The sequence below is a fragment of the Melozone crissalis genome, unplaced genomic scaffold (assembly GCF_028551555.1).
Source record: "Melozone crissalis strain CALT ecotype California unplaced genomic scaffold, PUWL_Pcris_2 ptg000013l_1, whole genome shotgun sequence".
NCBI classification, from domain to species: domain Eukaryota; kingdom Metazoa; phylum Chordata; class Aves; order Passeriformes; family Passerellidae; genus Melozone; species Melozone crissalis.
In genome coordinates, this window is record NW_026535791.1 from 25127466 (window position 1) to 25142832 (window position 15367).

Consider the following 15367-nt stretch of genomic DNA (forward strand, 5'->3'; position numbering starts at 1 on the left):
TATTGAGGCTGTGCCATAAGCAATAGAACTCTTCAGCTTCTTCTGACTTACTTTGGCTTGGGGTGCTGATGTCTGCACCCTTTAGCTTGGCTGTGTTTCCCTCTTGGATTGTTGTCCTGAACTTAGGAACATTTATGAAACTCTTTCCTCTGGTATCTCTTCACTAGGCTTCAGAGAACTCATTTCATAGCCTTTCTGTTTGAAAAAAAAACGGATCTTTAATCTTTCTTTGGGCAATTTTGAAGCTTCATTCAATGGATTTTGTGAGGTGGTAATTTCCATTTTTGGATTCCCAAATTAGGTATCTCTGTGCCTTCATCTCCTGAAATACCTGATCTGGTAGGTATGCTCAGACCAGCCATGTGTTTCATGCTTCTATATTTTTAAGCACTAAAAACATAAATGAGAACACAATGTTATGTATCTTGACTAATTTGTATAGGCAAAGAGAAAAGCAACTACCATTAGATTCCTAAAAATTACTGAGGTGACTCTGTTCTCCTATTTATGTATCTAAAAAACAAGTTTTGAGGAGGAAACAGTAAAATTATATCACATCCTTTATGATATGCTCACTCATTTCTTCAGGTCCTTTCTTTTTGTTAAGGATGCCGTCACATCCTTTATGTCTGTATACTGGTAAAGTTCAGTTATTTTACGTCTTTTGCATTTATTTAATTGCATTTTTTGCATTTTATTTCATTTATTTCATTTCAAATAACAAAAGAGTCACTAAATATGCTGTTTATTTAAACCGAGAAATAACAGTCTAGGTAAGTGAGCAAACTAAGTATACAGAGGCAGCACTGTGTTATTGCAGAGTAGCAATTGCACCCTGTTCCATTTTTTGTAAGAAAGGCATGACAGGAGCTGCTCTTCTGTTTTTTATAGTTGCCCAAAATAAAGAATGCACTTTTAGTAAGTGAAAGTCTATATCTGATGCCCATCAGAGCTCCAGGATTGAGAGAAAATTCCCTAGTGAAGTTTTATTAGGAAATTCTCATGACTGAGGCATGACTCCCAAGCACAGGCTTGGCAGAAGTGGTCTCTGCCCAGTAGTCTTGAAGCTGTGTCTTGGTGCAGGGGAGAATCTTACATTTCACAGAGTGAGAGTCAAATAAAAGAAAGCACAGTGGCATAGTCCAGAGACAGAGAAACAAAGATGGATTTCTGTCCCTGTCAGTCAGCACAAGTCTCTGTAATTTCAGCAGATACATTTAAGGCTTTCATGTTATTCATTCTTGTAGTCTAGTGCACGCTGGGCATTAGTTTATTTAGGGTAGAAAGGGTCCTACATTCTGAAGAACTTCTATTTATTGCATAAGTGATTTTGGGTTTAGGTGTCCCAAAGCTCCAAGGAGTGGAAACCAGCTGTGTATCTTGCTGAGTGTGGATGTTTGGAACTAGCACTTCCTATAAACTGCAAAGTAGAACGGGGAAGTTTTTTTTTGACAGAATGAGGATCAGAGGCCAATACAAAATAAATGCTTAGGATGCTGCAAAACACAAAAATCTGCTTTGAAGCAAGCAGCTTTAAACAAAGCTTCTAAGCTTTCTCTCTCAGATTTTACTGAACCACATGCAAAAGTACTGTATGCTTAATTACTTGATACGAAGCAAATGTAACATCTGGTAAGAACTTGAATGTTAAATCAAGTTTACCCTTTAGTGTCTAAGATATATGTTTCTGGATTTATTTTTCTTTAATTACAACCTGAACCAGGAATATTGTACTGAAAAAAATCTCAGCATGTTGTTTGGGAAAAACAAATTTTAAGTGAAAATTATTTCAACGCATTTTTCATTGCTTAAACAGTTTGCAAATGACATGTTTCATCTTGTGTTTAATCATTATACTCAGAGCTTTTGTTGTTATTGGAAGTATTTAAATTTGTTGTTACAAAGTGCATTGTTATTTTAGACCAGCTTAGAAATAGTTTAATGTATTTGATAGACATGAACAAAGTAATAAATACTACAAAAACCTGAAAATTCCTATAAAGTTGGTATAAAAACTTCATAAAATATGTATTTTTAAATGAATGACAGATTTCTTACCCATTTTCCAGTAAATTTTGAAACAGACTTTCATTTTGTGAAATCAGCCAGATACATGACTAATGAGAGTTAATCTGAGTGCTGCAAAAGCTGAACAATGAAAGCATTTGAAAACCAAAGATCTGAGTTCTTACATTTTTAATTATTTAGTGAGTAGCATGTGAACACAAATCATGGGAAATTTTTGATTGTTCAGAAATAAGGCAACTAGTTTTTAGTGCCAAAGAACAAAAAGAGAGCGAGTGGAAACAAGATCCTTTGAGTACCCATGTTTGAACTGGGGTCTGGCAGTTTGCTGCATGTATGGACAGGATTTGTGCAGTCTGTGGCAGATTGAATTTAACTGAGGTCCTTCTGTACCACTGTTTCTCCTTCTGTGACTCCAGTTGGCACAAAGGAGAGTAAGGAAAATTCATTTGTGTACTTTTATAGTTAGGTTGGGGCACTTTGGAAGTGAGGAGGACTTAACAGGCAGACTCAGTTGCAGAAGGTGAGAAAGTTAAACTAGGATTTGAAACTCAAATTGCAAGAGGTATGGATGGGTAGGATTTGAGGAAGGATGCCAAACTCCAAGGGTGGTGAAGGAGTAGAGAGAAATCCAGAATGCAGAGAGTAGGTCTATAAGGTAGGAATGGAGGCTGAAGAGGCTATGAACATAGAAAAGAAGAAAAACAGATGTCCTGGGAATAAAGAATGAAAATAGAATTGGAATTCAAAAGACTGGGCTAGTGCTAGGACAGAGAAGGAGAAGGTCAGGAGCATGAGGGGGCATGTAGGGGCTGGAAGTGGGAGGTTTCCAAGAGGACAGGTTAGGGAGGAAATGTCTTTAGGTTTCTTTGCAAATTTGGCACTGAACCAAAGCACAGACATTTGTACAAATATAAGAGTATATTCTAATTGCCTTAAAGATCTTAGATCTGGAACTGACCCAACTGTGTACTCAGGGTGATTTCACAACTTACAGGGTTTTTTTCCATTTTTAAACTTGAAAACAATTCTAAAATATATCCCACAAAGCTTTAGGTTGGTATAATCTGGTTTACAAAATTATAAAATTGTAAAATTAGATTTTCATGTTGTATCATTTTGGTAGGACTTTCTTTGTAACATGCATTATTTTTATTTACTTGTTTGGCATTCTTTCATATCAACAAGTTTAGTACTAGGATTTGTCATTTCTTAAAAGTGTAATTTTCCAAATTTATTGTCTTCTAATGTACAATTGTTCAAGTACCTTTTTAAGGAGTACCGCTGTACATCTCAGGTTCTGTAGGTGGGCAGTTTATAGTCCCTCCATTCAAAAAGACTTGGTTGCCATATTTTCTTCAGTATCCAGACTACATGATTTTACCATTAAATTTTTCTGTTTGCTCTCTGGTATGTATATTTTGGCACATTATTATATCATTATTCACTACTTGAAAAACAAGCTTCTCTGATTAAAAAATCTTTCAAACCCTACAAAAGAGAGTTCAAGTCCCTCTCTGAGTATTCCCTCTTCTCCTTTACTCTAGTAATAATTTTTTTGATAACCATTATATCACTGCATTAGCAAACTTGAAGCATCATTGACTGGTCAACCTAATGGCAGAGAGACATAAAGGAATGGAGACGTCATTCTAGATAATTCTTACGTGTGAGATTTTCTTCATTGCCTCAATCTCTTATTTCTCTTTGATTCCCAGCCCTCATTCTTCTGTGAGACTAAAAACTCTACTCTTTCATTATATCAAGTTTGCTAAAATTTCTTGACGGAGAAAAATCCTGCAGACCCGCATTCCACTGTTTGTTTTTTTTCCATAATAGTAGTATTAAAGCGTAGGGTGGTTTTTGGGTTTTTTTTTTTGTTTTCCCTCAGAGACCATCTAGGCAGATAAAGGAATGTATTTCAGCACATTGTGTTGCATGACTCTGTACACACATGCACACACACTTGAGCTGAAATAGTAGCCAAGAAAGCAGAGATATTATCTGGTTGAGGAAAAGCAAATATGACAAAGAAACTCTGGATGGTGCTGTGGTGAAGGAGTTACTAGTGAGATCAACAGTGTAGTAAGGTTAAAGGAAAACTGACCCATCATAACCTTGCCAGTGCAAAACAGATCATGCTCATGTAAGCTACTTCAAATTTCCAAAACAAAGGATAAAACTTCTTTCTGAAGTTACTGCTCATAATTGGGTAGAGAAGCATGCTCTGAAAGCACCCAGTTGATTGAATCATCAGAGAACCACAGACTTCTCCACCAAGTATAGAAAGTAGGTACAGAGAAGTATGGATTGCCTCAGTTCATGCATATTTCCAGTGTGTCAGCTCAGTACAGTACAGGTCATTGAAGCTCAGAGTGGTTGAAAGTCTGAGGCTGTGTACAGGAAGGCATTGCTGTTTGTTTTGTGTTGAGGTGGAAGGTGAGAATTTGTTGCTGGAAGTCAATAAATATAACTAATAATTAAATTAATTTAAATTTGTGTGTTTCATTGCTTTGTTGGCTGAATTACATGTATCTTCATTAAGACTTAACTATTTTGGACCAAAGCATTCTTCTCAGGATTATAAATAATGTGTATAATGGGACAGATTTAGTGTCATGTCTGCAGCCACTTGCGTGCAAAGTGTGGAGAATTCTAGAGTGCTGAAATTTTTTTGTGTGGTAAAATGGAAACAGGAACATATAGTCAGAAGACAGTGATGAAAGTATCAGCACTTGAAATGACTGAAGTGGTCGATAGGTAACTGGTGTTTAGCAGCTAGAGTGCCATAACTGTTTAAGAACAAATGTCATGCTATTAAAAAAAAATGTTTTTAAAAGAAAAATTTTAGATGAGCTCAGTATGCAGAATTTCCAAGCTCTGCTCATGCAGTGAGGAAACAATCTTATTCATGCATTGGACTATTTATACATAGATTGCTGTCTGCAGAGTGATTATCAGGGACATCACAATGACACCTGTTTGTTCTGTTCAAATTAATTCCAGTGAAAATTGTTCCCCCTTTGTGCCTTAGAAACATTCCTACATCTGAAATCCTCAGGGAAAATATTTGAAGTAATCCTCTTGGTTTTGTTAAACACTCTCCATCCCACCTAAAGATTAGGTGCTAAATAGGGTGGAATGGTGTTGCAACTGTTATTTGACAGATGACAGCTAACACAACAGCCATGCTGGGTTAGAGTAAAGGTTTATCTGGAAATCCTGCAATTTGTTGTGAAGTGGCTTCAGTGTGATAAGTACCATCTTGCATTTAATGGCTCTCCAGGGACTTCTGTGCTGCAAGTTGTTCAGTATTCTCTCAAATAAGTGTTATTTTTTAGCATCCACAACATCTTATAGTAAGGAATTCCACAGCTTTCATGCATGAAGAGCAATTTATATTTGTTCTCATTCTACATCATTAAATGACTTCTCATTCATCTATTTGAAAATACAGTTGATTCCTATCTCCATTCTCCCTTCTCATGATGTGACAGGCCCCTTATTTCTTCCTTTTCCAAGCTGTAGGGTCCTAGCTTGCTTAGGTGATTTATTCCACACAGTGCAATTGTGTGAGTGTGTGATGTTGCTGCATGTCAGATGTAACCCTTCCTACCCTTCTCTGATGCTCTGACACTTCTGTTCCTTGTCAGGTGAGGTTCTAGAATGGTTGCCAGCATTCAGTAATGCAGGCAACAACATGGAATTGCAAAGTGACACAGTGAGTTCTGTATTATTTATTTCTTCCACAGCAATTTCCAAAATGTTTGTTTTTACCATTATTTAAAACTGAACCAAAGTTTTAATGGTTTTATCAAGTATAATAAATCCTGACATCTCACTTATGAATGAAAACAGTCAGGTAGGAGTTCATCATTTAATGTATATGGTAAGGAGCATTTTTAAAACCTGTGATTTACTTTGCATATATGTCTTTTGAATTTTGTATATTATTGAATGTGAAGATTCTTTAGATTATCTCCTGTTCTTCACATCACCTAAATTTTCATCAATCTAATATTATAGTATTCTATTGGCAAACTTTTTTACACCTCATTTTTGAGATTGCCTGTTAAGTAGAATGGATGAATAAGATAAATGAAGTCCACTTCTGAGTGGAATCTTATTTGTCACTTATAACTACCTTATAGTGATTTTCTAAAAATTATACTTAATTTCTGTTTTTTGAGAAGGATCTGTGACTCTGAGTGACTGTGGAAATAATTACACCATTGTGGTCTGAGTTTTCTTTATATCTTTGGGTATGGAAGAAGCAGTGTGGCAAATACCCATATATCTCAAAGGGTGCACCACTGATACCACTGATGTCTAATGCCCCTTCTCCCTACCACATGTAACACGTGGTGGTGAAGAGGGAGGACAAAATTTCATTAGTGACTCTCCAATGAAAACACTTGAGTGCATGCATTTGTCTACCAAGAAGGATATTCACATTGATCTAACTCCTTAAGAATAAGGAAAATAGGTATGCTGTAAAGTCATTGTCATTTGATTCCACATTAATGACATATTTAGAAAAGCCATTGACAGAGGTTTCCACCTACTGTGTTGTATTGTCATTATAATATTGAATTTTCCTAATGCTCTCCTAAATACAGGTTACAGTAGTTACATACTAATACTTATTAAGGTCTGCAAAATACTATATTAATTTTTGAAATTTATATCTGTGGTGAACAGAACTAGGATATATTCCAACTTTGCTTATTTTTGAATTATCAAAACTTTTTTTTTTTTTCATTTTTCTTTTAGGTATAGACAAATGCAGCTTGGCACAGAAAGCAAAGTTGCTGAACTTCTTCACCAAAGTAAGTTAAAGTCCTTTGAAACTGAACATGTTCAACTCATGCAACAAGAAACAGCTAAGAATCTTTCACAGTGCCAAATGGAATGTGAGAAATACCAGAGAAAGTTGGAGGTATGTCATATAAAGAGACACTTTACAGGGCATTAACATAGTTGTTTTCAATTTGAATGTAAAGTGGAAAAGCTTGGAGAAAAAGTAACAACATGGCATGGCTGAATTAGTATCTCCACCAAACTGTGGTCAAATGACCCAGAAGCAGAGTCAAATGACACAGCTTACTATGTTTGATCAGTTTAATGGAACACAAGATCACAGGGAGAGGAAAAAGCAAAACAATCTCTCATGGAAAGATGTTAAAGACAGAACCTCATTCATGTGGGGTTTATTATCTGCTTGTATCACAGAGCTGCTTATGCCAGTCTGTGTGAGGATTGTAGGGAGAGAAGACAGTTTCACCAGAAATGGTACAGTGAATTCAGTGTCATTATTTGCAACTAGGATCTGTAATAGTATTGTTACATAATAAAATAATAAAATAATTTTTATTGATATACAATTTCTGGAATAAATAACCTTGCTAGTCCTAGCATGATGGGTTACCTTGGTGGGATGCTAGACACCCACCCAGTCAATCATTCCTCCTCCTGAAGAGGATGGGGATGGGGTAAAAAGCTTATAAAGAGCATGGGTTGATATAAAGATAGGGACATCACTTGCCAATTACCATCATAGGCAAAACAGACTTGATCTGCGGAAAACTAATTTCACGTATTACCCATTGACACAGGTTGGATGGTGAGGAACAAAGACAAAAAGTAGAACATCTTTGCCCAGCCTGTTCTCTTTTATTTTAACTTCCCTCCCTCATTTCTGACCCTTGTACCTCCCCCTTCCAGTGCAGTGCAGGGAGGGATGGGAAATAGGGGTTCAAGTTAGTCCATAACAGCTCCTCTCAGGAGGAGTTTCCTCCTCACCCTTTTTTGTCCTGCTCCTGTGGATCCTCTATGTCCTGCAGCTTCCTTCAGGAGAAACTCTCCCTCCTACCTGGGCTCTCCACAGGTGGCAGTGCCTTCTGGGGATGTCCACCTGCTCCAACATGGGCTCTTCTATGGGCTGCAGTGTGGCCATCTGCTTTGGTGTGGTCTTTCATGGGCTGCAGGGAAGCAACCTGCTCCACCATGGGCTGCAGAGCTGGAGCACCTCCTCCCAGGTCACATCAGTGTCAGCAACATGGCCCTCTCTCACTTTTTTCCCTCACTCCTCACTGCCATGCACCATTTTTGTGCTTTATTAAATACAGTTTCCTTGAGGTGCAGCACTTTTGGCTGAGGGACACAGCCTGGGCACCTGCAGCCAATGCACCTGTTTATGTGGGCTTTAACCACTTGGGGGTCTTTATCTCTACAAGCTTAGAATGTATCATCTTTAAAACGTACTGTTCACTTATTTTAATCTTGGAAACGGGAGTATTCCACAGAGAACACTTACTTTAAAACCACATTCCTTCACCTGTCCAAATTTATTCCCAAAAATATGTCACAGAGTCCTATTTATGAGATTAAATGAGATTGGTACTGTATGTTTCAAACCAATGTCAGGATACAAACTGGAAAGGACAGAAGAAAATTATTTGTATGGCAGCCTTTGTTTTTTGGGGGAAGGATGCCAATCTTCAGATCCCCACATTTCTAGTGCTAAACCTGGCTAAGTTGTTTATGAAATGGAACTAAAGAGTGGCAACAGAATTAGAGAGCTTCAGATAGACTTTAATTTCTTGTTTTGTCCGTATTGGGACATTCAGATCCTGGCTGATGGGGTTAGTTGTGGTCACAAGCACTGGGAGTGCCAGTTTTGCTAAACTTAGAGGTGGCTAAATAGATTTTTAATTGCACAGACATGTCTAAACTTGGAGAATGTAGTTCAATTTGAGTTATATTTTCATTTTCTTTGTGGAAATTTTTTGATCTGACAGTAACTCAAATATTTGGCATTCAATTCTACTGACGCTTTTGGCACTTATTTTTCTCTTTTGAGAGACACTTTTAAATTCTTTCATTTAGAAATATGCACTTAAGTGCTCTTTCATTAAGAAATATTCTTGCAGAATTAATATTTGATGTCTGAAGCTTTTATTTTTTGTTCCTTTTGACTGAATTCTTGGGGTTTTTCTTAATTTTCTTTCTTACATATAGCATTAATGTACTAAGGTTTTTTCCCTACCATTACAGGACGTTAGTCTTTATTAATAGTGTTGGCACTGGTACCTTGTGGCTCAGCTACAGCTTTCTGGACTAACTCTTGCTTTTATTTAGGGCATAGAGTAGTTTCTCTTGCTAACCTAGGAAACAGATGGTTTTTATGTTGCCCAGTTTTGACATATACATTTATTTCTTCTGTGACACTGGACTGAACCTTTGATATTCAAGTGGCTTGTTTCTCTAAGCATTGTGAATTCTTTCATGGTTTCAACAGTGACTCTAGTATTACTGCTCTGCACACTGTGCATATATTTCTGTACCTGCAAATCTATATTCACTTGTCATTCTGAATCTTTGTGATTTTTACTTAGGAAGTTAGTTAGAAATTTCACAGCAGTACCACTTGGTTATTACTTTACCTGTTTTGGTGGGATTTTTTCTGCAAAGCATGTAGATTGCTATTTTACATATCAAGGACTTTCTTATTCCAGTTTGATGTGTTTATTTGGTCAATGTTTTTTCCTATTATCAAGTACTTTATCAAACTTAAATTATTATGCAGGCCTTCATAGCTTTTAATTTTGAATATGAGTCTTTTGTTTAAGCTTAGTGGATTAAGTATTTACATAAGTCTTGAATGTTGATAGCATATTACCTTTTATTAATAAGTAAGTAATAAGACTGGTATGGCTTTAATGGCAAATTTTTGTATTTGTATTCTGCAAAGGAATGTTCATAAATTGATGACTGAAGTCAGAATCCAGTTAAAGCAACAAAAATTATTGCATTTATGCTATTTTGACTGCTGTGTGTAAATTTTTTTAGTTGTTACCTGGCTTTTCCTAAGTTTCCTTTAAAATTCTTGCAGCTTTTTCAGACAGCTTCTTAGAATTAATAAGGCCTCAGCAGATAGGCCTAAGATCTGAGAGCTTAATCTTTTCAAGATAATATTATTGAAAGAATAACTGCTTTTTAAATTACTTAAATCTTTGCTGTGCAAAACTTACATCAAATATTTGCTATCATACCAGTACACATTTTGCATGTATTTTGCCTATTTCAAAAATCACTGTAATGCTGAATCCCTGATCTTTCCATTATTCATTCTCACAGGTGCTTACAAAGGAGTTTTACAGTCTTCAGTCTTCTAGTGAAACCCGCATTATTGAGCTTCAAACACAGAATTCTGAGTTTCAAGCAAGACTAGATACGTACGAAAAACTTGAAAAAGAGCTTGATGAGATAATACTGCAGACAGCAGAAAGTAAGTTCTGTCACAAGTTGTTTTATCTGTAGGTGTTTCTGGCATAACAATATAATTTTTCTCATGACTTGGAAGGAATTACAGTGCCTGTCATTCTTCTTCGTTATGCCTGACAAGTAAAAGGCACTAATTATTTTGATAGAAAATATTAATGGCAGGTTTCTAAATGTACTTGTAAATATGTATCAAACATCCATATGTTTAATTTGTGCTTATTGAAAATCAACTCAGTATTCAGTCATTTCTCTTTTTCTTATTCTAATTATCCATTATAATTGGACACTCTTTAGGATTTGTCCATTATTTTAGTACATTTTAAATGTCAGGAAGCCCTCTTTGTTGACAGGCAAATACAGGTTTTATATTTCATTACAGTGATTAATGTGAATTTTTTAACTAATTGGAAGGAGGAAAAAACCTCTTCCTTCTGTTGAATTAATAATAATTAGACATTAAGTAGTTGCTTGTGGCAGCTCAGTCTGTTCCAAATACTAAACCATGGATTAAAGTCTTACCTGATTACTCTTGAAAATTTTTGTCTCTCATTTGAAAAAATTAAAATGTTCCCAAACACAGCAAAATTTGTGTAAAATCTCTATTTGGTTCTTAGCCTAAATCAATCCACAAAGCAATTAATTTCTAATTAGAAACTCTGACTCTAATCTTGAAATCTTTTAGCCAGTGTGTAGACAGAGTAGGATATTCTAAAATTTCAGACTAATTCAACTGTCATCTTCTCCTTTTGTCCTTCTTCCTCCTTCAAAAAATAGTCACAATTTATAAAGTATAGAAGATTATTGCATAAGCTTTATATATAAACAGTAGTGTCTTGTAAAGTGTGCATTATCAAGACGTAGTAATGTTAGTGACCAGACTGCACATGCTTTATTAATTTTATGCACTGCTGCCTGTACTTAGAATGGCCTGAGTACCCAAAGGTTCCAGTCTGACCTAGAGTTCAGAACACTGGTTTTTGTTTACATTGGTTTACATTTTCTTATGCATCTTGGGACAGCAGTTAAGTTTTTTACCACATCATTCTTAACTTCTCAAATATCTATTTTAATTACAATTAACATTCTATGCTTCAGAATGCTAAAGAAAGCATTGAAATGCTTGCAAATGAACTGTTATTTTAAAATATAGTGACTTTATTTTCTGATTTCCTTGGAGAAAAAAAAGGAGTCATAGCTTAATATTATTTTTCTCTTAAAATATTATTATATTATTATTATTTATTTCTCTTTAATACTGAACTTGCTATTTCAGTGTATTTGATATAGAAAGTTAACATTAATACTAGTTAAGGCTAGTATATTAGGGAAAACAGAAGACATTTATTTTTTTTTAAAGACATTTATTTATTTTTTAAATAAACACTTTGAAGGAGAAGACAGATATACTTCCTCCTGTGTCTCAAATTATGCTCTGATAGTTATATGTCATCAATAGGTAATGGTAGAAAAATAACTGAAAGGAAGTATAACTATTTTTTAAATCAATGTTTTATGGAAATACTTCAGTCCATGTTTCTTGGAATATAATTTAGACTGAAGTATTGTGTGGAAGACAATTAGAGTTTTCTACAGACTTTAGTGATAATAAGGATTAATCTTCATTCCTGTGGTCACCTCTTTATATTTAAATAGCATATAATTCTTTTTTCTTCATCCTGAGTCATGAAGCCTCTGCTGTTTTACACTATTTAGGGATGTCAGTGAGGGTTGGGTTCTCTGGACTTTTTAATAAATTGTGTATTTATTTACACATGTGAGATGGCTTTTGTCATATAATATATAAATCATATATATATGCACTTTTTTTTTCCCCTTTGGAAAATATGCATGTGGAAGAGATCACTGAATTTTTACTGTTACTCCCTGATCATTATGCCTCACTTTATTAATATTGAAATGACATGAAACAGCTTATTCAGGAAGCTATCAACAATTTATATAGCCAGTTCTTACAGTGCCTGAGAGGTTTCCAGATGAATAACAGTAGTAAATTTCCTTGGCATTTGTCTGTTCTTCCTTTTCAGGGTACAATCTTCACGCTAGGGTATTTTTGTTGTAGACTAGTTGTTTGATTTTTCTTGTTTCCATTGCTCAGTATCTTTCTAAGAAAAAGACTGAACCCATCTATATCCTCACAATGGCACATCCTTGCTGAGTAGCATAAGAAACTGTCATTAAGAAGTGTCCCCTAGCTTATAAAATGTAAATTTACACCACAAAGTAGGTGAAGAGACTGGAATGTTGTAAGAGAAGAGAAGCACACACTGATACAGAATATTATTTTGATACCTACAACATTTCCAATTTCTTTTGTGTTTGTCTTCCTGATGTGACATTTACTGGGCACTAGAGACAGATCTGAATTTACAGGACAGGATCTTACTGACGTTTTTCTGAGACATTTGACACTGAATATTTAACCAAAAAGAAGGGTATTAACAAAGCAGGATAAATTATTCTTTATGATTTTCTGAACCAGAGGTGTTTAACGGCACCTAAGAAGTCTCTGTCATATTTAAGACAGCTCTGAAGTGCTGGTGTCTTTGTAGTGCCACGTTAGTAAACTTTTTCTGTCATACTTACTGAAATTTCTATATTGTTTTTAATGTACTAGATATGTGACTTACCACGGGTGCTGTTCTAGAGGCTTTTCTCTTTCTAAATGTGTTTTAAGAATCCTTGTATAAAATAGCATTACAAGGGTATTAGACAAGTGGCAAAGAAGTTACAGCATTTTGCAAGTTGTTGAGAAATGGAGGTATTTATGATTTTGAGGCACTTGAGCATTAAGAAAGATGAGTCAGATAGGACTCACATAATTTCCTACATTTGTTTCTCCTGTTCCCAACTATTTGATTCATCAAAGCTTTTGTGTGGTGCCTGGGCTGGTGTTTACTTGTTCTCCCTCCTTCTCTCACACCACCTGCCACTCCCATTTTTCTCATTGTCCCCCTTTACACCTCCTCTCTGTCCCACTCTCTCTGCCTCTTTCTATTTCACACATACACTTACTCTTTTTCTTTTTCTTTTTTTTTTCCCTGGCCCACTTCATCTTACAGGAGAGCGGAAACCTGAATTCCAGAACTTGAAATATCAACATAGACATTTTAATCTTGCTGCTATTGGGATTTCCTTTCAAAACAATTATAATCTGCTTAAAACCCTTAGAAATGTGTTTTCAGAAATCAATCACCTATGGAAGCAGAGATTATTTTTAATATTTCTGTTTTGCATGTACTTAAGAATCTCTTTTTTTGCCCTTCTCTGAAGAAATGGATGGTATTTGTTTTCATCAAGTGTGCTGAAATTTCTGATCACCACAGCCTTTCAAAAACCATAGTGAGCAGCTTCACTGTGACCCTTTGCAACATCAGATGTGTCCCTTCTGGTCCCATGGATTTTGTTATGTCCTGTCACCTTAAACACTTCAAATTTTCTCTTCCTCTACCTTCTCATGTATGCACTGAAAATTAATTATTTAGGTTAAAAACTTAAACAACCTAACTTTCTACTTCTAAAGTAAACTTAGTACAAGTAGTATGTATTTTGTGACCATACCAACAGTATGAATATTCAAGATAACTGAACTATTTTTCTTTACTTTTGTATTGCATAAGTCTTACGTTGAAGATAAAAATGAGAAGTGTTGTAAGTAATTAAAGCGTGGCACTAAATTTGATGTTAATGGTGAAAAAAACTGTTCCACTCAAGCCCAGAAGGTTACACCAACTTAAAATTTAGCTTCTAGAAAAATGTTTTTGCATGTTGAGTCGTAAATAGAATTGCTTAGAAGTTTATAAGTTCTGGCACTGTTCTTCAACAGCACCTTTCTGCATTTTTTTGCAGTGGAAGATGAAGTTGAAGCTGAAAGGGTTCTCTTCTCATATGGATATGGTGCTAATGTTCCTACAACAGCCAAAAGACGACTAAAGCAAAGGTAAAAAAAGAGTACGTCATGAATTCACTTGTTCGAGATAAACTAAATGAAGATTACATGCATTATGTTTTGTATTAAGATCCAGCCAGTTTGATAAACATGAAGAGGTTTTTTAATGGCTTAAGTTTACAGGAATAGATTGAGGACTAGGACCTGTTAATGTAGTTGATACATATGAATGAACATATTTTTGTAGGTCATTTTAAAATCTCTTCTCATTGACTTTTAGAAAGATTAATTAAAATTGTATAAAATTAAGCAGCTGTAAAAACAGATTAGTTACATTGTTTACATTTATATAATAGCATATGCATTATGAATACCCTAAAAATCATTGTATTTAATAGTAAGAAAAACATATCTGTCAGGATATTAAGAAGGACAGTGGTTCAGAGCATAACTATTTTATCGTCACTAATACAGGGTCTTATTCCACTTGCATATTTTTTTAGTTTATTCTGATTTGGTCAATTTGAAAATTTGACTAAATTAGACTAAAATGATGCATAGGTGAAAAACATGCCTCTTGATCATAGTCATTTTGAACTAATAAATTTATATTATGCATTGTCTTTAAGAAATAATAGTGACATTTGAATGGCTCATTCTGAACTTGTGTGTGGTGGCTGTGACTCACTTCTCCCACACAACTAACAACAGGGTAAAAGGAAATGACCTCAGGCTTGCCAGGGGAGGTTCAGGTTGGACAAGTTCTTCACAGAAGTGGTTGTCAAGCATTGGAATAGGCTGCCCAGGAAGGTGGTGGAGTCACCATGCCTGGAAGGTGAAGAGTGTGCAAAAAACCTCCATGACCCTGTGGCACACTTGGTTTAGAAAACTGTTGAGAGCTCTATATCACCGTTTCCTAAAGCTTCAGTTTATTCCTCTTTTGTCAATAGTTTGGGCACTTTTCTGAGTTTCCACTTTGATCCTTCTTTTTCCTCACTTTATTAGATTCAGTTTAGATTATTTAGGCATATGACAACTCTGCTGAATTTCCTTTGAATGCTGAATCTGATGATCAGGCCAGGATTTCAGATATGCTTGGAAGACACTTTTTGAGCTTAGAAGCAGCTCTCTTGGAATGACTCATATACT

The 15367-nt window shown here is 35.4% G+C and overlaps 1 protein-coding gene across 2 annotated transcripts in view; it reads left to right on the forward strand.

Moving 5' to 3' along the window:
• The window catches only part of PIBF1 (progesterone immunomodulatory binding factor 1), a 105775-nt gene that overhangs the window by 56279 nt on the left and 34129 nt on the right, over positions 1–15367 (forward strand). For both annotated transcript variants that reach the window (XM_054271649.1, XM_054271648.1), the window contains exons 11-13: positions 6799–6964; positions 10165–10315; positions 14179–14269. In XM_054271649.1, the coding sequence (XP_054127624.1) occupies positions 6799–6964; positions 10165–10315; positions 14179–14269 (408 nt within the window). The remainder of the gene's footprint in view (positions 1–6798; positions 6965–10164; positions 10316–14178; positions 14270–15367) is intronic.